At 43.1% G+C, this 26542-nt stretch overlaps 1 protein-coding gene across 3 annotated transcripts in view; it reads left to right on the top strand.

Annotated features, from left to right (window-relative positions):
• The first annotated feature begins 1752 nt into the window (after positions 1 to 1752).
• The window catches only part of IQGAP1 (IQ motif containing GTPase activating protein 1), a 94142-nt gene continuing 69352 nt past the window's right edge, over positions 1753 to 26542 (top strand). The window contains exons 1-2 of one of the 3 annotated variants that reach the window (XM_044760976.2): positions 1753 to 1947; positions 3896 to 3995. In XM_044760976.2, the coding sequence (XP_044616911.1) occupies positions 1893 to 1947; positions 3896 to 3995 (155 nt within the window). In that variant the 5' untranslated portion in view covers positions 1753 to 1892. Of the gene's footprint in view, positions 1948 to 3895; positions 3996 to 11133; positions 11225 to 26542 lie in introns of those variants that run through there. The other 2 variants (XM_070494839.1, XM_070494841.1) reach the window with 2 other exon arrangements.

Below are 26542 nucleotides of genomic sequence, written 5' to 3' on the forward strand. Positions count from 1 at the left end.
GAGTTAGTTTTAGACTTAAGATTTTGAGCTGAAATCTTACTGTCTACCTGGAACTGGGCCATCTAAGAGAACTTTAGATTCATTATACTTGTAAGTTTGATTTATAAGGATTACTAAGCTTTGAAAAGGCCTAGTTTAGGCAATTGGAGAAATTAAAAAGAAAATCTAATATATTAAGTTCATAGACATAATTTTAAACGTTTGAAGATGTTGAATTAACTAACTTTGTGAATGGGACCAAAAATTATTCAAAGTTTCTGAAAAGTGATTGGTAAAATATACTAGACCTGTAACGAGAATAATAAAATTTGTAAGCTGAACTTAAAATCTTAAGAAGGAACTAACTTTTGAATTTGTAATGAATTAAATCTTTGCCTGTTTTTTAATGGGGATGTTCTGTTCTTATAGGTTTTCACGTATCTTACTTTAATACTTTGAAAGAAGAGCGAACAAATTGAAAATGGCTAGCGCAAAAAGCCTGGAGTCAGGTGTGAGGGGGCTTATTTGGTATGTCAAGGAACTTGGACCTCATCCTGAAGGGAGTAATAGGAAAAAAATATAAAAAGGAGGAACATAACCACGTTTGCACCTTAGAAAGAACGTGCTGGTGACTGTGAGGAGTTAGCTGGCAGAAGGGAGAATAGAGATAATGACAATCTAAACAGTCTAATCACAGTGGAGATAGAGACAAAAGCAAGACACTTCAGAAGTAATACGGATTGGATAGAGGGCGTGAGGCAGGGAGCCTGGCCTCTCCCGACTGCGAACCGAGCACTTCTATTAGAAGAGAAGAGAGCAGGAGCCGGTCAGCGTTTCGCACGTTAAATTCGAAGTGTCTGCGGGATTCACCCGTGAAAATGTCCATTACGCAGCTGAAAATATTGAGTTAGGGCTTCTAGAGAGTCTGGTCCGGAGCTACATATATTTAGGGCTCTTCAGGAGTTTAAGGGGAGCGCGGATAAAATTACTCAGAAACAGTGGCAAAGAAAAAATGGAAGAGGGCTGAGGACAGAATTTCTTTGAATACCAATATTTTAAGGGCAGGCCACAAAGTGCAAGGGGAAGAGGCATCCTTAAAAGGGGCAAAAAAGAAGAACTTGCCAAGAACAGTGGCATGAGAATCTAAGGGCGGGAAGTTTGGGCAGAGTTCTTTTGCTTTAGCATCCACTTCTCAAATACTAGGCAGTGGAGCAGTTCAAATCTGGCCACTGCTGGGGAATCTAGAGAGGACTGAGGCCAGACGGCCAGACTGCGCCGTCCCTTACGGCAGTTTGGGTCCTGCCTGTGTCCAGCAAGAACACTCTAGGCCACTTCAACAGACGCCTTCCTTAGGCGCTTTGGTGCAGTGGAGTTCATCGTGGCAGGCAGAGGAAGGGGAAGGCCCACGTTTTATATTTCAAGCCGCCAACACTGGCGGCCTTTCTGTCCGAGGTGCGGATGGGGCGGCGGCCAGAGAAGGCAAGGCTCCAGGGCGGGTACAGATCCTGCCAGCCCAGCGGAGCTCCTCGCAGCCGCCCTGGCAGCCAGGCTCCGCCTCCTTCCTTCTGCCTCTCGCGGGCGCAGCGCGCGGGGCGTGGCTGGGGGGGCGTGGCCGGCGGCTCGCGCCCCGCCCCCTTCCGTCCGCTCCGGTAGGCGCAGCAGGGTGGGGCGCGCGGGGCGTCACCGGGGGCGTGGCTTGAGGCGAGGCCGGCGGCTCGTGCCCGCCCCCTTCCTCCCGCTCTTGCGGCGCAGCAGGGTGGGGTCCCGGGGCGGGGCCTGCGGGCAGGCGGGCGGCGGCGCGGGGCGGGGCCTCGGGTGGAGGGCAGCCCGCGCACTGTGCAGGAGCTGCTGCCGCCACCGCCCGCGCCTCCGAGGTCTCTCCGCTTCCTCCGCAGAGACCGGGCTTGGCCGCCATGTCCGCCACGGACGAGGTTGACGGGCTCGGCGTGGCCCGGCCGCACTATGGCTGTGAGTGCGGGGCGCCGGGGCGCGGGGGTTTCGGGCCGGCTCGCTGCCTCCGGGGTGCCCTTTCCCCGGGACGCGGCCGGGCGGGTGGGGCAGGGCGGCTGCGGGCCGCGCGGACCCGGAAGAGCCAGCGCGGCGGGGGGCGGCGAGGCCCCTGGCCCGCGCCCCCGGGCTCCGCGGCGGCTGGAGGGCCGCACCCCGCTGCTCCCGCTGCGGCTCGGCCGAGATTGGGGAGACGCCTCGCGGGAGGTGGCAGAGGACGCCGCAGGGCGTGTCCCGGGACCGGGAACGGGGACCGGGGCTCCGCTTGGCCGCGTGCGAAGGCGCTGCCTGCGCGGTGGACCGAGCGTCCAGACCTGCCCGGCCCCGGGCTAGCTGAGAGGTGTGATCCTGGGCGGGTCGCTTCGCTTTCGTGGGCTTAGTCCTCTTGTCCGGATTTCAAAAGTAAAAAAACACCTCTGACTTCCTCATTTTCTGTAGCCGTCCCTGGGACATCATTGCGCCAGGCGGGATGGTTACCACTGGCCAAAGGAGAGTCCTTTGGAGTCTCGAGGTTTCCGATGTTCTTTTATATTCTGCGAATAATGCCCTGTTTTTAGGATAATTTCACTCAACAGTTATTTGTGAGGTCTTGCGTCACGTTTGTGAAATTAAAGATGAGTAAGCGTAGGCCCCGCCTTTAAAGAACGTTTTCATCGGAGACACAGACAGGTGTACAACCTAATGATAATAAGGTGTGATGAAGATAAAGGATGCAGTGAACTGACCAGGCGTAAACAGTGCTCTGCGTGAGGAGGAGGAGCGTGGGGAAGGCAGGAGGAACACAGGGAGTGACATTGGAACAGAGCCTTGAAGGAAGCTGTGTGAAGTTTGACGGGGCAGGGTGGGCCACGGGACGTGGCTTGAAGAGGGAAGAGCATAAACTAAGGCATTGGAGAGTGGAGGGGCGCTGTGTGTGCTGGGAACTGAGCGGTGTGGAGTGCACAGTGGTGGGAGGAAGGGAAGGAGAGGGAGGAGAGTTTCCAAAAGTAGTTGGGGCTAAATTGGGAAAGGTCTTGTCTGCCGTCCCAAGGAGTTAACGAATTTATTCCATACCTTGGTGCCCACGAAGGAGGCAGATTGCAGAGGCTAAGCTCACAGGCTTGAGACACACTGCCTGGGTTGGAATCGAGGCCCCACCATTTATTAGCCGTGGGGCTAAGATCACCCAGCCTCAATTTCCTCATCTGTAAAATGAGAGTGATAATCACAGGGTTGCTGGGGCGCTTCAGTGAGAGAATGCATGTAAATTGCTTAGCATAGTTACTGCCACTTAGTTCTCAATGGCTGCTGGCTTTGGTTATTAATAAAAGAGGAAGATAACATGATCAGCTCTGTACTTAGAATCTGGCAGATAGACCAGGACAAATTTGGGCCAAAAATCTCAAGTCAGTATTTTTTAGGTTACACTAAAACTTAGTACGTGTTCATATTATCTTACTTAAAAAAAAAGATGAATATAGTTGAAACCCCATAATTCCTGTTTTAGGAAAGTCATTGTACTACACCTGGCTAGCCACACATCCACAGGTTACCCTCACTCTCCAGGTGACTTCTAACACCTAGTTCAAGTTCTCTAGCAAGAACTTAGCTGTGGCATTCTTTTTTTTTTTGAGGAAGATTAGCCCTGAGCTGACTACTGCCAATCCTCCTCTTTTTGCGGAGGAAGACTGGCCCTGAGCTAACATCCATGCCCATCTTCCTCTACTTTATACCTGGGACACCTACCACAGCATGGCTTTTGCCACTCAGTGCCATGTCCACACGCGGGATCCGAACTGGTGAACCCCGGGCCCCCAAGAAGTGAAACGTGAGAACTTAACTGCTGCGCCACTGGGCCAGCCCCTGTGGCATTTTATCACCTGGGAAGGTTACAGATTCTTATGTTTGCATTCTTTCTTTTACATTTTAGCTGTCCTGGATAATGAGAGACTCACTGCAGAGGAGATGGATGAAAGGAGACGGCAGAATGTGGCTTATGAATACCTTTGTCATTTGGAAGAAGCAAAGAGGTAAAGATTGGCTGGCTGAAGAGAAGGTTGAGAGGAGGGAGTTGATATGGTGTGAACACATAAAGATCTCTTTGAGTATGTTGTAGCTGAGGCTGTGGGAAGCTGGTAGTTTGAAGGACTAAATACAGGTAGGGTATTTATTCATGGGAGCAGGTGGCCTTTTTTTTTGAGGAAGATTACCCCTGAGCTAACATCTGCTGCCAGTCCTCCTCTTTTTTGCTGAGGAAGACTGGCCCTGAGCTAACATCCATGCCCATCTTCCTCTACTTTGTATGTGGGACACCTGCCACAGTATAGCTTTGACAAGTGGTGCCATGTCCGCATCCGGGATCCGAACCAGCGAACCCTGGGCTGCCAAAGTGGAATATGGGAACTTAACCACTGCGCCACCGGGCCGGCCCCAGCAAGTAGCCTTGATAGCAGTTTATCACGAAACACTCTGATGGACACTTACGTTTACTGAAAAATTTCCAGATTTGTGTTGTTCAGTTTTATGCTTATGGTGCATGTTTTGGGCACTACCAGCTGCAAGAAGAAATAGCGTTTTTAGGGTTTGAAGCTCTTGGCCTTAATGTTTCACTGGTTTCTCACTGGTTTTGATTTGTATATGAATTGGGTCCATTCTCCTCTTGCTAGTGCTCTGGGTATAGAGCCTCCATTTGGCAGTATTAAAAGGCAGTTTAGCAAAGGCAACATCTTCTGCATTCTTTGTGAAGTGAACGTACGACTTCTGTTTTCCTTTTTCAGATGCTCCCAGACCTTGTGGTCTTATTGTTAGAGTCTATTTGCTGTCAGTGGTTCATTTGTTTTGTTCTGGTGCTTGTGTTCCTTTGCAAAGTCCCAGGATAGATAGATATAATTACAGATCATGTATCCTATAAGTGAGCTTTGGTGAAAAAAGCCAGCAAGCGTAAAAAAAGGTATTTGTGATCACAGTCTAATGAAAATCAAGGCTGTTTCAAATGGTGCTAATAAACAAGAGTGGTTTTGTTTTGTTTTGTTTTTGTAATTCCAAAAATCCTAAAATGCTACAGGAAGGTCCAGAGAACAAAACAGCAAACATCCAAGTATTCCAGAACTAACATATGTTAGCCCTTCAGATCTTTCCCCTTCCTCTCAAAAGACCTGGAGTCCCTCTGTGCCTGTCTTTGGTCCCATTGTCTTCCTTCCCATCCCTGGGGCTACCATTAACGTGCATTTGGTGTGTCTTCTTGATTCCAGGCTGCTTTTCTGAGCTTAAAGCCCTTCCATTAGACTAGGGGAGGATTAGTGATGGTTTAGGTGGGGAGAATGATAATAACATTTTTGTAAATGGAAGGTTAGACAGCAGGAGGTGAATATGTTATTAGAAAAGGGGATGTTTCTCATACACAGTTTGTAAGGGCCCCTTGTATAAAAATCTTAGGTCCTCTCCTACTTGAATTGTGGAGTAGATCTAGTTTTGGAAGGTGATAGACTTTGCAAGCTGCAGCTGGTATGAGAGACCATCTTGTGCTCTGTGAAGCCTTGGTGTCTCTGCTGAGGTGACCTTGGGATGAGCGGGAAGAGCCCCAGCTCGCCATCCTGCCCCCATCTAAAGCGGTTCTGCTTTGTTTTAGTATTGGGTTTCTGTAGTAGAATTCCCTTTTCGCAGAGGATGTCTTGGCTAACACCCTCTTGTTACCACTCGTGGTTCAACCATCTCACTTCAGTGAGGAAACTGAGGCCTGAGTTTTCGTGGTTTACTTGTAGTTTTTTTGATGGAAGAAGAGTTTTCATCATTTTATACGCTGGTTCTTAACCAGGTGTGTGCATTAGAATCACCTGGGGAACTTAAAAAAAAAGTACAGATGCCTTTCCACAGAGCTGCTGGTTCAGTCGATCAGGGCTGGAAGGTCCGGATACGTCTATATTTAAAATGCTTCTGGTGGCTCTGATGGCCCTCCTAGTTGAGAAACAAGGTTTAAAGCAGTTTTAGACCCTGCCTTTTGCTGGGTTTTGAGAGCCCGAATAGAATGGTGCTCTTAGCACGGCTCCTTTCAGAGCTGCACTAGCAACACTGTTCATTTCCGTCTGCTCCGGAGCATGTTCCTTTCCATCAGGTGTTTTTTCCAGAATAGAAAAGTAGCCTATTTCCTTTAGAACCCATCCAGGGGGCCGTGATCCCCTGGGGTGTTTTTGTTGGGTGCTTCTACGCGCTTGGGAACGTGACTAAGGCAGCGAGACATTTGTGATCGTCTTTATTTTTTATGCTTTGGGTTATAAAGGAGGGCATAATGGTGGCATATTGCCCTGTACACTCTGCCTGTTGGCCTGGCATTGTGGAACTGTGCCTGGTTTATTTTATGGAGGCAATCATATAAAATCTGGATGCGGTGACTTTTTTATTTGAAGCTTTGATTAGAATATCAACTTTGGAAGCATCTGTTGAGCTTTTACAACTAGTGAGAGCCAGGAAAAGAAGCCTGGGAATGTCATGCTGAGAGAAGAAGACTGGGATTCCTCCTGGCCAGCTAACGTGGCTGCTGACACCCCTAAAAAGTGTTCAGGGCACACCACAGACAAATCACAAGCTCTTCCCCGTTAGCTGGGGCTTCAGCTCCCGTTTGTGTCTCCTACCCCGGGAGCTGGTCTGTGCCTCATATGCTGCTGGGGCCTCTCTTTCCCCTCTAGCACATGCCCAGTTTACCTTTTTGGATTGGTCCCATCCTGTTTCCTCTATAAACTCCACCCCTCCCAAGTTGGAGGAGCCCCAAGTTCTGGAATTTACACCCACTCCAAGGCCAGGAAGAAAGATCAGAGAGATCCGAGGGAGAAAGATTTCCCCTCTTTGCTTCTATTTATGCTACCGCCGCTCCTCCCGTTGAGAGCTCCACCTTATAGCACAGTGGCCCCATTGTGTATCCTAGGGCTCTCCATTTTCTCCTGTACCTGGTACAGCTCTTTCGTGGGAAGAGGAGAATGTGTAGAGAGGGAGTATGAATGTGTGGAGACAGTGAGTGTAAGGAAGAGTGCGTGTAGAGAAATGACAGTGTGTTCCCGGCGTGGGTTTGTGTGTCCCCAGAAGGTTAAGCGGGAAAATTTAGCAGTGATTCCATAAAGTGTGCAGGGAGTGGTTGGGAAATAGAAAATAGATTCTGCTTTTCTCTGTTGTTTAGAGAGTAGCTTCAATATGGGAATTAAGTTATTGTTCTAATGAAATATCATCTAAGGACTCAGGGCTTTCTGTTAAGGGCTGCAGAGCAGACCAAGGATTTATAAAGGGACACATCTTAAATTATGTATTTATGCTTAAATGTGGGTTTATGTTTATCCTTTTTCCTGTTCTGATTGGGCTTTACATTTGTTTTGGCTAAAGAGCAGTTGTATAGTAGCCATGAATAGCATTTTCTGTCTGTCGAAGGAGGCGAGATTTCAATATGTGAGATATGGTGGGTTACTCAGGTCTTGGACAGGAGGGATAACAGAGATAGAAGGTTCAGGGGAAAAGAAGCAAGAAGATAACAAGGGCAGGGCAGAGTAGGGCAGCCTGCAGGTGAGGAGAATGTAGGAGTAGTATTAGAAACTGGAGAAAATTCAGTTAGGTTAAAGGTCACAGGAAGAAGGTTAATTCCAGCACTCTCTAGGTTTGACAATTTAGGATTCCTTTCAGAGGTTTGTGGGTATGCCCTTTTGAGCCTGTCATAGGCCACCTTCCTCCTGCTCATGTCCATACCCCAGTTCAAGGGGCAGGGCACACCCCCCTTGTGGGAGGGGAAGTAAGGGCTGTGGCGGGTTGGAGACTGTCAGAAACTACATGGTGTTAACAAGAGCTTAGCACTAAGTGGACGCACTTTACCTTTTGTAATTTAGGGGAATTGAAAAAGTATCTTGGAAAGAAATCAGTTCTTGAGAACAAATTCTCATTTGTGTAGTGTCTTTGTTGTTGGCATTTTCCAGGATGGGCCATTCAGATCTCCTCTCTTATAAGAGGGATCAGAATTCCAGCAACACTTGGTTATATCCAGGCTGGCACACTGTGATCACGAACACAGAAGTTAAAGACATTTAGAGGCAAGAAAATAAAGCGGACAGTGAGGTGACTAGGAAGAACAGCTTGCTCCCCAGCTTCTAGAGTTCTCGAATGGAGGGATATCACTTAAGATTGAGGGGGATCATTTTTAGGAGGTTGATCCAAGCACTCTCCTTGTACAAATGAGAAAGCTAATTTAATTGCCTCATGAGACCCAGTATGATTAAGGGCACACATAGAATGGCACGTTGGGACTACAAGCTGGATGCATTCACATATTCATAATTATCAAGGGGAACTGTAGGGTGGGATTTATTCTTAACTCTTAAAATGATGACATAGATGAAAACCTGGACTGTTCTGTTTTCTGAAATTTACCCTAATGCAACTGCCTTGGACAGACTCCAGTGTAACAAGTGGGTTTCTTTTAAAAGCATATTTGTTACAGTGTTTCAAACTGAGTGTTTTTTTCACATAGTAACAATGTTACAAACGGGAGGGTTAGTTCCTCCTGTGGCCACAAAAAGCTTTTTACCCTACTGTGCAGCAGAGACACTTACCAAAATTTACAGTTAAGAAATGTGGAAAGTAGTCTGGTAATATTAGGCAGTCAACTAGTTAGTAGCTGTCATTATTACTAAGAAAAATCATGTAACTATAATCTCATGATACTTGTAATTAAGTAAAATAGAAATTTAAAAAGTCTGCCTTAAACGTCTTTGAAAATCTTGACTGTTGAGATACGTGAAGTGAAAAGAATGAGGACTTTCAGTTTTGCAGGTGTGAGTTCTGATTCTGGTTTTGCACGTCGCTTCACCTCAGGGGGTGAGCCTGAATCTGCAGAGTGGAGAGACCCTGCGTCTTACAGAGCTGCTGTGGGGGTTAAGTGCTTGGGGCCGTGTCTGAAATACAGTAGACGCTCAGTAAATGTATTCTTGATCCTGGTCCTTGGGGCAAAAGCAGATTCAATATGAAGATGATGAGGTGTTAATAAACTTTTCTGGGGAATTTTCTGGGCACTTTCAAGGTTCTAAAGGTTGGTAGCCTTAGTTTTTTCACTTCAGATTTCAGCTTTTGTCTGAAAGGAAACACCAGAAACAGAGGATACCCCTAGAGAATGGAATGGGGGTGGAGGATGTGAGAAGACTTTTCCTTTGTGTTTAATGCCCTTCTGTATATTTAGTATGCTTTTTACAATGATCATGAATTTTATAATAAGAGAAAAGGGATTAAGAGAAACGAAAAACTAAGGACATAATTTTTAGATGGTTGTAATCACAAATGTAGATTTTTAAATTGCTGTGTTGTCTTAATTACTATTTTCAGTGGTTGCATAATGTTCATAATTTATTGAGACTTATTCCAGTTTAAAGTTATATTGCTTTGATCGACAGAAAGGTTAAATGTTTTCTCGTCTATTTGTTTACCAATTTTATTTTATTATGCAAATTGTTGATGCTGTTTGTCTATCTCCTAGGGTCATGATGTTAACTTTTGTGAGTTCTCTTAATATGGACAACTTTCTGTTGTATTTGCTACAAGTATTTTCCACTTTATTTGTTTTTTCACTGAACAGAAGTTTAACATTTTATTTAGTTTATGTTAATCTTTCTCTTTGTAACTTCTATCAGTTCAAAGCCTAGATAGTTTAATTTCTCTAAAGCTTTGCTAAAATTTGAAGTTTTATATTCTGTTGGCTTTTCTGATTTAATGATTTAGATTTTTTTAAGAATCTAAGTCTTTAAATCTCATAGTGTTTCTAAATTATTCTGATATCATTTAAAAACAATCTTTTGACTACCTATTAGCGACTGATACCTACTTTGTCAAATATTAAATTACATATAGTTCTGTTTCTAGACTTTTTATTCTGTTATGGTGAACTGTATTTCATTTTTCTTGAGAAAAGGTATGTGACTTCACCTTCTTCTACTTATTGAGTGACAACCTCTGAAGCTAGCCTGATTTTAGCTCCGTGACAAGTAACTTTTTTTTTTTTTACACTTTTTCAGGATTTGAAACTTGTAAAATTTGTTTCTTGAAGTTTCCTTAAGTTATATATTAGAGTTGATGTTGGCTTAGTAATTTTGCCTGTAATGTGGAAACTTTTCTTGATTTATAGTACCTTTTTCGTTTATTTATTTTAGCTCTAGGAAATTACTAGACCTTTAATAATTGTTCTGATTCATTAGTTCTGTCTTAGGAGTGCCTCTTGGTAGGTTAAATGTTAAATCTGCACGGTCTGTTTTATGGCTATTCTTCACTTTGTTAATATTAGGTTGACATTCTAGGTATGTGTCTCACATATATCTTCTGTTTCACTGACTTGATTTTCTAGTCTTGATTTTTTTCCTAGGTTCTGTTAATGGTAGTTGCTTTGTCCTATTGCAGTTTTCATTTTGGTCTATTAACTCCTTTTCCTTCTCTAGTCTTGTTAATAGATTAAAGGTCTCTAATTAGTTAATGAAGAATAGTGTGACACATAGGATCTTTTTCAGGTGGAAAAAAGGAGCTTGTAGTCAAAAGAGTTGGGTTAAATACTTTACCAATTCCTCTTATTTTTAATAAGTCTTGGAGTGGATGTGGCCACAGGAAACTAGTGTTAACTTGGCCAGCTGAGTGCACGGGTTGTCCACCAGTCAAGGCTGGGAAAGTCTGATTGGGCTAAGTGGGCCATTGTTTGACCTAATTTGGCGTATGTTTCTTCTGGTCTTAGAGGTCAGAGCAACAATGGTGTTTATATATTTAATGTTCCCAATGAAAAAATAGTAAAAATGTATTTGAGGGCCTAAGTTGGCATGTTCTAGTAATTTAATTTCCTGGCTTTGCGTGGTGACCTGTTTGATTTCTGTGTAGTTCCTTCTGCTTCACAGTTGAGCAATTCGGGGATACCCGTTGGTAGCAGGACCTGTATTGAACATTTTAAGCCGTGTGGTATTTGATGGACTTGTGATTATTTCCAATTGGGGTTGCTAAGTAAACTTCACAGGAAGTATACGCGTAAGAAAGTGCTGGTAGGCAAAGTGAGACCGTCCGGAAGTGATTCATGCCACTGGGGCTGTTTGTTAATTTGGAACTTGGTTGCCTAGAGACCGTTTGTTTGAGCAGGCCAAGTGAAGGGCCACTTGAACGCAGAGGTCTCATTGCCGACCTGATCAAAGCAGGACTCTGCCACTTGATTTTTCTTCTGTGAAAGAGCCTCCTGGTAATCTGATTGATCCCAATGTTTTGACACTGTGTGAGTCAAAAAAATCTTAGGTCTGGTTAATGGTTTATTTTGAAGAGGAAGTTTACTTGCTTAAGTTTGAATGTTTTTCTTAAAAAAGTGTTCTTATATGCTGGGAAGAATTAGTGTGTTGTTTTTCAATAAGGCATTTTGGTATAGAAACTTCGTTACTTCAGATACCTTTACAACAGCTAAAAGGAAGCAGCAGCAGCAACAACAACAACAAAACCCAATCCTGCAATTTGCAAGGACATCATGATATAAAATATTTCCTATCTGCCCCAAGGTCAGTGTCCTCCTCCTTCTCACCCTCCTCGTCATTGTCATCCTCAGTACCATTTATCGAGCACTTATTATGTGCTAGGCACTGTGCTGAGCACTTTATATGCATTGTTTACATAGCTATTCTTGAAGTCCCATGAGTTGCTTGTTCTCATCTACATTTAACAGGAAAGAAAGCAAAGCTGAGCAAGATTGACTCGCCGTTCCAGTGAGGGGTAGATCCAGTGTTCGAGTTTGCCGAGGGCTCCCAGGCCTTTGCTCTCGCCCACAGGGTCGGTCTGCCACTGCAGTACGACATCTGCTTCTAAAAGTGATGGCAGCGACAGTAACTGCCAGTGGTAATTAAGCAGAATGATGATGTACTTTCCATAGGACATTACAGTGTAACACGCATTTTATTTATTTTTTTATTTTAAACAGGGGAAAAATGAGTTAGTATCACCTGTCTCAAGGTCATGTAGCTGTCTGTGGAATTCAGGCCCGGGTCTCACCAGTGCTAGTGCTTCAGCCTGGACAGGCGCTGAAAGGGCAGCATTGAGGGCCAACGCTACCTCAGCTTGTTCCTAGAGACGTTAAGAAAGTAATTTCCTAGCCGTCAAATGGGCCAGGGAATGGGAGCTCTTCCCTACCTCTGTCGCAGAGCCTCTCTCACCTGCCCCTCCGATAAATGAGGGCAGTTCTCCGAATCGTCTCACGTACTTTTGTGTCTAACTAGCTTGTTGGACTCGGTCTTAGACTTTCCTTAGTCACTGCAGAGCTGAGATAGTGATAGACGATCACGGGTAGCTGTTAACTGTTGACTGGTGGAAGATTTGTGCATACATGCTTACAAGAAATATAGAAAACATAAAATCTAAGTTAAGTGATCTTTATAGATGTCCAGAAACGTGATAACTGTTCTGTGATAAATGTGTAGATTTGACTTTTTTGACCTAATTCCTGCTCGCGAAGATGGTTTCGCTGGAAGCGGAAGCGCGTGCAGTAGGGGTTGTAGAGTTACGTACAGTGGCTGGGGAGGCTGGAGAGTTCCCGTCCCGATTGGTTGTCTTCTTCGTAACCTGGTATCTGCTTCTCATTCTGTTTAGAAAGGCATTTCTTCCTCCACTTGCTTGTTTTTTGAATAGTGACCTCATGCAGACGGGAGTGGCGAATTGCATTGGAAATTGCCTTGGATCGTTTGGCAAGAACTGTATTTTTTGGTGTTGTGGGTGGAGGAAAGGCCTGTCTCAAGGCCTCTATTTCTTTTCTCAGAATACCTTCCTGTTGACTCACTGGAAAACGTAACGAAAAGCAGAAGGAGCTTGGAGAGGCAGCTGCCAGCCCAGCTCCTGGCTTCTGCCGGGGCCGATGTTTGGGGACTGAGAGAACGCTGGCTTTAGGAAAAATTGTGAGACTTTTGTAGTTCAAGGAAATACTATTGTGATAGGGATTTATCCATAAGGTAGAAAGTATCAGCCTGTTCTAGGGATCATCAATCAGCAACATAAAAAACTAAAAATAGTTTCTGGAATAGGATTAACTAGCGTTCCTAAAAACTGAAGCAGAAGGAGCTGAAGTATAAGAAGAGGGAATGGGGCAAAATTAGAAAAGGAATTGAAAAGAAGAAAAAACTGGTGATCATTAAAGATAGAAAATGATATGAAAACAAAATTTAAATAGAAAAATCTCACAGTATAGCAGATCATTTTATTACAAATAACGTATACGTCTCAGATGACCTTTAAAGCAGTTAAAAGGAAACAGAAGTTATTACTTACGTGACTTTTATAACAAGATGTTTTCCTGTCCTGAAGACAATGCTATGTCATTAGTTTGGACAATGCTTCTTAATCATAGAAAGTTTGAAAAAGTAGTGCTTCACAGTGAGTGACTTGACTTTGGGAGTTTTCCTTTAAAAACTTGAGAATTTCCACAAAAATATTTTTTAGGCAGATTTGGTCTTAATTTTTTTAATTGAAATGTTTTAAAAATCCTTAAAAAATTTATAATACACAGACGTGATATTTAATTCAGAGGCTGTGCTAGGATATACACTGAAAAAAATTGTCTCCTTAGTCCTGTTTCTCAGGCCCCCACTTTTCCCCAGATGGAACCACTGATTGTGTATCTTCAGAGTATTGTATGCATATTAAAAAATTGTAAAAACTTTTATTTCCTTGTTTAGAAGTGATCGCACACTATACATTTTGCTTTGCGTCTTGTAGCTCATTCTATATGAATACATTAGAGTGCCTCATTTTTTTTTTCTTGACAGTTGCACAGTTTTTCAGTGTGTGGATTTTACCTGTCAGTGGGCTTTTCCCTTCAGCTTTTGCTGTTATAAATAGTGTCGTGGTTAGCAACTTTGGATGCCATCTTGCACTTGTGAGTATTCTTGCAGGTTAAATTTCTAAAAGTGGAATTTCGGAGTCAAAAGGAATATGTACATTTAGTTTTGATAAATATTGTCAGGGGGCCAGCCTCATGGCTGCGTGGTTAAGTTCGCACACTCTGCTTCGGCAGCCCAGGCTTTCACTGGTTCGGATCCCGGGCACGGACATGGCACTGCTCATCAGGCCATGCTGAGGTGGTGTCCCACATTGCACAACCAGAGGTACTCACAACTAGAATATTCCACTATGTACTGGAGGGCTTTGGGGAGAAGAAGAAGAAGAAGAAGACGAAGAAGAAAAAGAAGATTGGCAACAGATGTTAGCTCAGGTGCCAATCTTAAAAAAAAAAAAAAAAAAGAGTGATAAATATTGTCAGTTTGTCCTCTGTGGAAGTTGTACCAGTTTACATGTCCATCAATAGTATATGAGAGGGCTGCTTTCCCCATAGTTTCACCAACGTGGAGTATCATAATTTTTTTTAATATTTGTAAATTTTATAGGTGGAAATGGTATTTCATTGTATTTCATTTTCAGATTATCTAATTCTGAGTGAAGCTAAGCAGCTTTACATATGTTTAAGAGCCATTTGTATTTCCTATTCTGTCAACTGTTGTGGCAGAATCCTTTGCTCATTTTTCAAGTGGGTTATTGATCTTTTCTTATTGATTTGTAAGAGCTCTTTATAAATTGAAGAGATTGACTCTTTGGACGCCATATGTCTGGTAAATATTCCAGTTTGTCCTTTAGCTTTTGACTTTAAAGTGTTTAAAACAATTTAGAATTTTAAAACGTATTTGATTGTATTAATCTTTTATTTTTAGCTTTTGGGTTTTATGTCATTTTTAGAGAGTCCGTATCTATAATGAGATCATACAAAAACATTTCCCCATGGTTTCTTCTAGTATTTTTAGAATGTGAAGAGTTTTGCCATTTAACCCTTTGATCCATTTGGAATTTATTTTTGTGTGAGGAACGAGGTGGAGATCCTGCTTTATTCTTTTCTCTGGGTGAGATTTGGATAATATCTTAAATATTGAGTCTCAGCAATGGCTCTCTTATGGCATATGCTCTGGAGTTGGCCATACCCTCTAGTCTATGAGTTGAGATCTTAATTTTTTTCAGAACAAAGCAGCTTCATCTGTTGAGATTTTGGAAATGTGTGGCTTAAATATCCGTTTAGGGAAACTTGCTGGAATTTTCCAGAGTGCTTTCAAGCAAGTTGTGTTGTGATGTTAAAAAGATTAATAGTGTGTAATGAAGTCGGCATTGAGGAAACAGGTTTTGAATTAAGAGCTCTGACATATATACTGTGAAGAGATGAATAGACTTGCCAAATTAACATAATTTATTCTTTGTGGTAAAGGAGAGTACAGTCTGGGATTTGGGATTTGTGTCGCTGATTTTCTGTGTCACTGTGTTTTGAGATGTATTCTGTTAGTGAGTGCTGTGACATTAAGGAAGAAAGAGTTTAGTGGTCAAATAAATTTTAGAAATACTGGATTGAACAAAGTGAAACAGATTATTTAACTGGTAGATTACTTATACTCTTTGTCACGGGCTGTAAATTCTGAATCTCCAAGGGAGAGGATAGTGTGAGGATCATTCCTCACACCGAGTTTACTGTCAGACTCTTTTCTCACAGATCATCTTTCTTAGGACTAACGTTCCAGGGAATACTGGTTTGAGAAATACTGTTCTCTGTCAGAATGAAGAATTTGAGGGACTGTTTCAAGTAGGGATTTGGGACATGGTCATAGTCAATTCTCAGCTGTTTTATCTGTAGTTTCTTTCCATTCTCCATTGAGTTCTCATGTTATTGGCTTATAAAGCTTAAATTAAAGCCATTATTTCTTGTACTAATGGGTAGGTATAATTGTTGAACTATTGTCACTGCTCTTTAAGGCACTGTGAAGAACAGGAGACTGGTTTTTACAAGTAGGGGAGTGCCAATGTACTATTAAAAAGCAAAAGAAGATATCCCAAGTTCTAGTCTAGTGAACCAGCCTCTGGCAGAATCCCATAACATGTTGTCAAATGGATGGCCCATGAGCACCTAGGGAGATGGAAGTGGTGCTTAGGAGTCAGCCAGGACTCCCTGAGGAAAGCCCTGTCACACTAACGTCATTTCCTTTTGGACGGGGCTACCAGATTGGTGAATCAGAGAAGCACAGTAAGGTCTAGATCAGTACAGCGTTTGAAAGTGTGTCTTGTGATACTTTTGCAGACAAGTTGGATAAATGTGGACCAGATTGTAATGTAACTAACATTTGTAGCCAGGTGAATAAACCATATCCAAAAAGAGCTGCTAGTGGGGAGTGACTGCTGAATGGGTGTGGGGTTTCTTTTTGGGTGGTGGAAAATTTCTGGAATTAAGGTAGTCAGGGTGGTTGCACAACTGGATATACCAAAAACCACTGAATTGCATTTTTAAACATAGTTTCAAAAAGGTGAATTTTATCTCAATAAAAAAGAGAACTGCTAGGTGTTTAATTCAAAGAAAGCTCTTTAGGGCGTGTCACATGTAAAACATTTTTACTGGGACTTATGAAGGCGTCAGTGATGTAGCAATCAAACTTGAGTTTGGCTTGTTGCCGGAGGGATGGTTAATATCCTACATGATAAGTGCTGCTTTCAAAATACCTTGAATCTAGTGATGAGATTTAATAGTGATAAATGTGACATCCTACATTGGTGTTGAAAAAATGGAGCGTCTAAGTACAGGATGGAGAAGTAGCATTAGTGGGAAAACAAAATGAAACAAACCTGAGATGTTCATTAACTCATTAATAGAAATATGGTATACACAGCAAAGGAGGAGATGGTTCCGTTGTCCTCTGTACTGGTGCAAGGCTACCTGAAGTTGGTCTTCAGTCCTGGAGGCCATACTTTAAGAGGGGCCGTGGTGGTCTGGAGCAGGGAGGCTCGATAGTGGTGGGATTCTTTCACACCTGCAGCAAGCACGGCAGATAGATCGTAATCCTTTTCCTGAACCTGAGAACCCGAGGAACCGTTCCCAGTCAGTGGGTGTTAGTCCACTAATTGAGACTTGGTTCTTGCTCCAGGATTAGAGCATGTTGGATGAGCATGACTAGGATGACAAAGGGTCCATAAATTATGATATGTGAAGAATAGTTGAAAGGACTGAGATTATTTAATATGGACACAAGATTTAGAGGGAATATAGAAACAGACTCTCAGAAGTTCAGTGTGTCATCCAGTATGGGAATTCATTCAGCCTAATTATTAAAAAATTCCTGAAAAATGGAAGAGGAGTTCAATTTCTTATGTGAGGTACCAGAGGAACAGAACTAGGCAATAGAAATCTGCTTAATATGAGGAAGAAGTTTATAACAATAAGAAATTGCTAAAAAAATTCCCCCAAAAAAACTGCTTTGGAAAAACCCATGTTGCAGAAGATTTTCAAGCATAGACTGTATGGCTGTTAATGGAAGATTATGATCTAACCTAAGTACTTTCTCAAGTTACTTAAAACAATTTTTACTTTCATTTCCTCTGTTATTAAAAGGTATTTTTATTTTGAATGATTTGATAACGTTCCCTTGCTCATTTTTTTCTAACATGGCTAAAATAGTCTGGGAAAACACTTCCAATAAAATAGAACAGGTCACGGGGGGCCCGGCCTGGTGGTGCAGCGGTTAAGTGTTCATGTTCTGCTTCGGCAGCCCGGGGTTTGCCGGTTTGGATCCCTGGTGCGGACATGGCACCGCTTGGCAAGCCATGCTGTGGTAGGCGTCCCACATATAAAGTAGAGGAAGATGGGCACGGATGTTAGCTCAGGGCAAGTCTTCCTCAGCAAAAAGAGGAGGATTGGCAGCAGATGTTAGCTCAGGACTAATCTTCCTCAAAAAAAAATAAAAATAAGACAGGTCAAAAACATTTTTTAGCTCCTCCTTTGTTTAGGACCCTCTGGCAGAACTGGAGAAGACGGGGAAGTAAGGCCCAGTCTTGCCCTTCCGCGGCTTACAGATTAATTGGACCGAAAGGGCATAGCCATTTGCAAAGTTGCTCAACATCAAAGGACGAAAGCTCTAACTAATGTCACCAGGCAGTGTATGATTGCCAAGGAAATGATGCAGTTAATGTGTGAGAGTTTAGATGAGAGGATTATTTTACGACTGAGTTTTGCAAGATAAACGGAGATTGTATGGGGCAGAAGGGAAGGCCTAACTCTATGTGTATTTGTCTTATTCTTTTGTGTTCCTTTAGAGTTGAGACTGTCTTTTTCTACTTCTTGGTATCCAACAGCACCTCCTTCCACAGCGCTTTTCCGCAGAGTAGATGCTCAGGAATAGCATTCAGTTGAATTGGTGCATAGTTGTGTGGAATGTGGGGGTTGGGCGGTTAAGAGAATTTGAGTCTTGTGGTGATGAGATCCTAGGGTAATTTCTTTTTCTTTTATTATTTGGTTATAACTGAGACCAGGACTAGGGTCCTCAAGCAAGAGAGAAAGAAGAGTTTGTGTCATTCAGCAGTTGTTTATTGAGCACCATGCTTCCTTCAGAAAAGGAGTCCACCATTATGTACTGAAATAACTGCCTTAAGAGGTGAAGGGATAGAAAGTGCCATAGGAAAGTTTAGAGGAAGTTTGGAGGAAAAAGAGATTATTTCCAGTGGTAGATCATGGAAGAGCTCACGGAGGAGGTGACTGTTGAAAGTAGCGTTTGAGTTTTCAGAGATGGGTGAGGCTGATGAAGTTTTACCAATCTTTATTCTTAGAAGGCATCTCCATCCCAGCTCCCCGTCTCACAGCTTGGTGACCTCTATTTTCTCTACCAACTCTCTCAATTTTCCCAGCCCTAACTGAGCCACCCCGTCCCATTTAACATGCGTCTTGACCTCCTTCCCTGTAGCAATGGGCGAAGTGTCTTCTTTCTTCCTAAGACTCGGTCTTCTATCTGTGGTCTGGATCTTGTCCCTTCTTGTCCTCTAGGGTCCCTCTTCCAGTTTTATTTTCTTAACTGTAACTCATACTTGTTTCTGCTGATTCTTGCTCCTTAGCACGTAAACATCTTCACTTATTCAAGATGGACTGCCTTAATCTCAGACCCTACTCTGATCATTGGCTCTTCTTTTTTCCTTCAAGGAAGTCTTGTCTGTACCCACTGTGTCCACACTTCTTTATCTTAACTCCTGTGGGTGTGATTCATGCATGTTCCTTTCCCTCACTGAGATGTCTCTTGCTCAGATCACTGATGACCTAACTGCTGTGTCCATTGGACAATTTTCAGCATTTATTCTTAATCTCTGCAACATATTGATACTCTTGTCTGTTCACTTCATGAAATTTTCTTCCTTTTAACTGGGTAGCTTTTTATACTTTTTGAATTTTGACCTGTGTAAATATGTTGCCTGTCTAAGAAAATAAATTCAGGTAGCACCTCCTCCAGGAGGCTTATCTGGATATCCACCACCCTTACCCCAGGTCTGAGTTAGATGCTCTTCTCTTGTGTTTCTATAGACAACCCCCCACCCCTGCATCTTTATTATAACTTTTCACAATGTATTGTAAGTGCCTGAGACTTTTCTCTTCCCTAATATATTGTGAGCCTGAGAGCGCAAGGACTGTGTCCTTCATGAGTAGTGGTTGACCACTCCTCCTGATCTGTTCTCACTAAGTACTAGATCTGGAAATTAAATTTTTGACATGTGCTCGCTCTGCAGGCTCTCCTGTTCACCCTGGGGCTCTAGTAGTTGCTGCAGTAGGCAGTGACTCAACGGAATTGCTTTTGCAAAGAAGTGTGTACCTATCTTTCTCTTGTTTCTTTCTCAGGAGCTGCTCACAACCAGCAACGACTGGGCTGTGGCTGCTGAGACTTTGCTATCATCTAGGTTTAACTCAGTTTGAAGATTTTTTCATTTAAGGTTAAAAGGGCTTTCATGCTTCGTGATATATGGGAAAGTAGAGATGGATGGATAGATCCATCAAACGTGGTAATGTTTCACCAAGCTCTGTGTCTGAAGTCTTGGTCTGGGAGTAAGTAATGAATCCTGTTATCCTAGGGACTTTTTTTTTATTGAAGTATATTTTACATGCTATAAAATTCTCCTGTTTTTAATGTACAACTTAATGATTTTTAGTAAATTTACCGAATGGTGCAACTGTCACCATAGTCTAGTTTCCATCACCCCAGTAAGACCAGTCAGACCATGTGATAACAATTAGACATTTAATTTTGGCAAGTAGACTTGACATACCTTGTCCAGTTCAGCAAAGAGTGAAATCGTTTGCTCAGGGATGGGTCTGTATTAGGTATCAAGAAACACAGAGGTTAAATAAGTTACTTAAGAAAAAGAAAAAAGTTTCCTTTCCATTTCTTGCTTATTCCTGTAGCTCGTAGATTGGTTTAATTTATACTCAGAAGTTTCTTAAGACAGACACTATCAAGATTTCTCATTTTTCTTGCATGGCTTAGAAAACAAGCTTTTAGCGTTTCTGGCCTAGATTACTGTAGTACTTTCTTAGCACTTCCTCACGCCTTCCTGGTCCCTCCTCCTCATCCATGCTGTTTAGAGTGTGTTTTAGATCAGATCTGATCATTTCATTCCTGTTTCACATCCTTCAAAGGGTCTGTGCATTCTCTTCCCTTGGCCTGACATGTTCTCCTTCATCAAAACACAGGCACAAATGCGCACGCACACGCAGAGAGTCCTTCATGACCTAACTGCCATTTTCTCCGAGAAGCCAGCCCCATTCCCTCCTCTTCACATGGTGAGGAATGCTTTATCGACTACTCTACATTTCTTCCTCTCAGGCTTGTTCTTGCTTGCCACGTTATATTGAAATTGCTAGGCTGTTTCCAGTGCCTAGATGGTGCTCAGTTGCGTTAGTGGCCCAGCAGAATCCTAACTGGGAGGACAGACGGCCCAGCTTGGGAGGGTATTAGCAGCCAGTAACCCTGGCGCTTGGGGGCATTTGCACTGCAAGCTGGGTGTGGTGCTGGAGGGGCTGCTCCTGGAGGAACTGAATCTCAATGGTTTGGAGTAGTCAGTTCCGGCATTGGTCTGTTCCCCTTCTGTATTGCACAGAGCTGGGAAACCGCTGAGGTCATGTGCTCTGCAGAACTGGTTCAACTGGTTTCCTCTTCACAGACCCCTAAGTCAGATTCTCACCTTGATTCTTTTCTCCATCTGCTTTTGGTCTGGGCTTGTTTGAAGGCTTACCGCAGTGGAGTTCTCTGAATAGTCACTTCTTTGTCTTACTGAGTGGTGGAATGGGTAGGGCCAAGTACACGCTCCTTTTGACAAACGTTGTCAGTAGGACGAGTTAGAAGGTATTACACAAGTCACTGAGTGTCAGACTCTAGAAGTAGATTTGTTTCTGGGATCTAGCTATTTCACACACATCCTATGTATGCATACACAAATACATCGCTACCTTTTTTTTTTCCCTCCCCAAATCCCCCCAGTACATAGTTGTATATTTTAGTTGTGGGTCCTTCTGGTTGTGGCATATGGGACGCCACCTCAACATGACCTGATGAGCGGTGCCATGTCCGTGCCCGGGATCCGAACCAGAGAGACCCTGGGCCGCCAAAGCGGAGCGCGCAAACTTAACCCCTCGGCCACTGGGCCAGCCCCGCTACCATTTTTTAGAGCCTGCTAGTGTTTGTATATGTTATCTCAGTTAATCTCCACAACAATCTTATGAGAATAGGTACTATTTTTTATTTTTTTTAAGTTTGGCACCTGAGCTAACAACTGTTGCCAGTCTTTTCTTTTTCTTCTTCTCCCCAAAGCCCCCCGGTACATAGTTGTATGGTCTAGTTGTATGTCCTTCTGGCTCTGCTGTGTAGGACGCCACCTCAGCATGGCCTGATGAGCCGTGCCATATCCTCACCCAGGATCTGAACCGGTGAAACCCTGGGCTGCTGAAGCAGAATATGTGAGCTTAACTTGGCCACCAGGCCAGCCCGGGTATTGTTCTTAATTCTTTTACAGACAGGAAACTGAAGCTGAGAGAGGTTAGTTAGACAACATGGTCATTCTTGCTCATTCTTATTTCCTTCCCTCTTTTCTCAAGGAAGAAGTGGGTATGTGGCTTTCCATAGCTAGCTGCTCCCTGTATCCTTCAGAACCTTGCTTTTGTTTTTGTTTTCTGCTTTTTCTTCCCCAGATCCCCCTAGTACATAGTTGTATATTTTTAGTTGTGGGTCCCTCTCTAGCTGTGGCATGTGGGACGCCACCTCAGCATGGCCTGATGAGTGGGGCCATGTCCGCACTCAGGATCTGAACCAGAGACCCTGGGCCACTGAAGTGGAGTATGAGAACTTAACCACTCGGCCATGGGGCCAGCCCCCTTTTGTTCTTTATTTCTCGTATCTTTAGTCCCTCCTTCACTTGTTATTTTGCAGGCCGCAAGTAAGTGCCTCTTCTCAATAAAAAAAAGGAGATGGAGAGAGAGAGACGCCTTCCCTGAACATGCCACCACCTCAGACTCACCCTTTCTCCATTTCCCCAAGTTCTCTTCTTCCCTTCTTAAGCCTCTTGGAAAAAGTCTGCATTTGGTGTTCTAGTTCCCCACTTCTAGTTACTTTCCTAGTTAGAGCGATCTGACTTCTCCTGCCTCACCACTCCACTGAGATCCCGCCAGCTGGGGTCACAGATGACCTTCTTCCTTATTTGCCTTATCCTTTTCTCTTTGCCACACATCTCTGCAGCATTTGAGTTGGTGACCTCCCAGCTTCCTGAAAATTTTTTCTTCCTTGATTACTGTCCTGTGATTCTCTCATGGTTCTCATTTACCATGGTGACCATTCTTTCTCTGGAATATTCACCTCTTAAATGTTGGTGTTCTCTGAGGCACACTCCTTGACGTTTTTTATTTTTCTGTACAATCTGTGTCTCTGGGGAGCTCATCCACTCCTCTGGTGCCACTTTTCACATCTGGGTCTCCAACCTGGTGTCTCTCCTGAATTTTTCAGACCTGTCTTTCCAACAGCCTGCAGGATGTCCCTACCTGGATGTCCCATTGACATGTCAAGCTGAACATGTTGCAGGCATGAATTTATCATTCTGGCCTGCTTCTCCTGGTGTCCCCAGTCTTGTTTAATGGCATCATCTTTTATTTAGTCATCCATGTCGCAAGTCACCAAGTCATCTTTTAAAAATAAAATAGACTGTTTTCCTTTTATAGAAGTTTCTGCAAGTTTACTATAGATGGTATGTGTTGCCACATTTTCTTCTGGAACAGTGTAAGAATGTGGAGTTTCCCCAGATACCGGACAATAATGTTACTTTTTTTTTTTTTAAATCTTTGCCAGTCTGATAGCTGAAATGGTGATACTGTTACTTTAATTTGCATTTCTTTGATTAGGAGTGAGATTAAAAATTTTTCGTATAATTACTCGCCATTTGTATTGTTTTGTCAGTTGCCTATTTGTGTTTCTAGCCCATTTTTGTAAGGAAATAGTTGTCATTTAATTCGTGTCTAAGAATGTACATATATATAAAGATTATAGGACAATATTAGCTCGTTGTTGTGTGTTGTAAATTTCCCCTCCAATTTCTTTCAAGTTGTTTTTTTTAATTGCCTGATAGAGGTTTAAATATGTTTTATGTAGCCAATTTATCTTTTCCTTTCTGATTTCTGCCTTTATAGTCTTGTTTGGAAAGGCCTTTACCATTTCAAGTACAGCCATTCGTTTATATTTCTTCTTCCTTTTATTTTTTTATTTTTTAAAATCCCTAATCTGTTTGGTGTTTATTGTCGGTAGGAAAATATCAGGTGAGGAGTTAGCTGTGCTTTCTGTCTCTTTTCCAGTTGTCTGTAAAGCCTTCGTCTTCCCCAGTGCCCTTCTAACCCCTCTTCAGCCCATCTAATAGACTGTCAAATGGGGTCAGTGCTTCCTTTGTAATTATTCTTCATTTTTCTTTCTGTTTCTGCCATTGCCCTAGTTAAAGACCTTGTTATCTCTCACCTGGATTTCGGGTATAGTTCTTAATATTTCTCCCTGCAGTCTGTCTTCCACAGTATCGCCCTCATTACCATTCTGTCTCAGAGCCAACCAAGCCATTCTTCTACTTGAAAACTTCCATGGTTCCCATTACCTCCAGATTAAAATACTGCTGTTCCGGGGCCAGCCCCAGTGGCCTGGTGGTAAGTTCGGCTCGCCCTGCCTCAGCGGCCCTGGTTTGGTTCCCCAGTTTAGACCTACACCACTCGTCTGTCAGTGGCCATGCTGTTGCAGTGGCTCACATACAAAAACAGGAAGATTGGTAGTGGATGTTAGCTCAGGGCGAATCTTCCTCAGCAAAAAAAGAGAAAGTGCTCATGTTCTAGATGCATGTCCATCTCTTCTACCACAGTGATTTGTCATTCCCTAAGTATGCCATTTGTTTTCATGGGCCCTTTGTTTACACTGTTTCCTGTATCTTAAATGTCTTCTTTTCCCATTTTTCACCTCTTTAAACACAATTTGTCTTACAAAAGCCTGCTTCAAATATCATCTCCTCGTTATAGCTCGTTGTTTAGACATCTCTTTCCCACAGGGTGGTCTTGAAGGTGGGGACTGGTGGTATTCAGCACATGCTGTGCCACTGATAAGGTTGCACAGAGTGGTCCATTAGCACTGTTTCCTGAATGGATACGTGGCTGTCGAAGTAGATAGTTTTTTGGAAAATTGATTTAAAATATGAATAAAACAAAGCTTTATAAAAATAGGTGAATATGAAAGGTACGAATTACAAGAATTATTATGTAATTATATTGAAGACAGGCATTCATATAAGCACTAATTTTTCACGCCAATTGTGTCAACGTCACCAGTGTTTAATACTTAATACTCCCCTCTCCTTGGCACTCGACGGAGCAAGTGTTAGTGAGACTGTGTGCTGTGGTGTGGGCGCTTCAGGACTTTGAGACTTTGCTAGTGAGCGGTCGGGAGGTGGCAGCTGGTATTATTTTTGAAGGAGGCAAAACATTGGAGCAGTGGAGTGTGAGTTTTAGAATCACACCAACTTGGGTTCACGTGGGAGCTCAGCCACTTACCAGCTGGGTGATCTTGGACAGGTTAGTTTTACTTTTAAAGCCCATGGCGTCCTTATCTGTGAAGTCAGAACAATCCCGCTTACTTGTGTGGTTGTTGCAAGGATCAGGTGAGATAACACAGGCAGAGTGTTTAGCTTAATATCTGCTGTGTGAGCTTAGAGATTATTTTTGAGTGTTATTTATATTGAAAACGAACCATTCAGATGTTACTGTTTTCCTATTTAGTAGTTGTGTTTCAGCTCTGATATCACCTTTTTCTTTTCTTTTTTTAATAATTTTCATTTGAGTTAGATTTGCTAAAGCAGTTCTGGGGTTAAAGTTGAGGAGGAGAAAATGTTGAAGTTTATGTCCCTTGTTGTGAGGGGCAGGACTAAGAACTCGCCTGTCCACTTTCTTCACCTCTTGTGAGAATGAGTTTTGTCGCCGAGCTGTACTTGTGGCCGTGGCTGAGTCCTGATCACAGGTGGGGGTGCTGATGTCACCACCTGGTCTGGTGTTCTCAGAACTTTTTTTAAAAGTGACTCATTTGTTGAAACATTTGTACTTGTTTGCTAATGAAAAAAGATTTGAAAAAGCATGCATTCTTGCTAACGTGATTTTCCAAAACACAGGGTGTTCCTCTTAAAATCCTTCGGCGCCCCTCTCGACTAGGATGAGGGGCAGCTTTCTTAGCTTGACGGCAAACCTTGCGTGATCCAGCCTGCTCGTGTTTCTCCCTCACCTTCCACTGTTCCCTCCGCTCTCCCTTCCAGCAATGGCAGTGCTGAGCTATTTTGTAACCCACCTGGTTTTGTCACGCCTCCCCGCCTTTGTTCACAGTATTTCTTCTCCTTGGAGGCCTTCTTTGCCTGGCCCGCTTGGTAAGCTCCTCCTCGTTCTTTAAAACCCATTGATATTTGTGGATGATGTGAAGCTGGAAGAGAAGTTTATATTTTGGGTAACAGAATTCGGATCCCCAAAGATGCTGACATTAGGGACAATGGGCTGAATCGAGCATGAAATATAACTAGAGGTGAGTGCAAGTAATGGTTCTAATATGGAATTAGAGAGAGAGGGTTTAGCAGCTGCATATTTGGGGAAAAAAGTACCAAGAGTTTCAGTTGGTTGGAAAAGCGTAACAAAATAATTTGATCTGAGGCTTGGTTTGTGGTTATGGAGTCTTCAGAAGAAGGAAGGTGATCATCCTGTTCCATTTTGGTCAGACCATACCTGGAACTTTGTGTTCGGTTGGAGAATGTTAGGAGTGAGTGAGAAAGATGCGAGGGGCCAGAGAGTTAAGTCTAACACTGCTGGTAATACCAGCTGACACTGTGAGTGCTTACTGGATTCCAGTTACTGTTCTTAACACATTATATGTGTTATCTCTTAATCCTCACAGCCATCTCAAGAGGTAGATGCTATGATCATTCCCTTTTTACAGAGAATGCTTGAAGGAACCAGAATCATTTTACTTACAGAGGTGTCAGCATGTGACTCATCATAGGAGGGGAGAGGAGGAAAAGCACAAATATATATATATTTTTTGAGGAAGATTAGCCCTGAGCTAACGTCTGCTGCCAATCCTCCTCTTTTTGCTGAGAAAGTCTGGCCCTGAGCTAACATCTGTGCCCATCTTCCTCTACTTTATTTGCGGGATGCCTCCCACAGCATGGCTTGTCAAGCAGTGCG

The sequence above is a fragment of the Equus asinus genome, chromosome 2, assembly GCF_041296235.1.
Source record: "Equus asinus isolate D_3611 breed Donkey chromosome 2, EquAss-T2T_v2, whole genome shotgun sequence".
Lineage (NCBI taxonomy): Eukaryota > Metazoa > Chordata > Mammalia > Perissodactyla > Equidae > Equus > Equus asinus.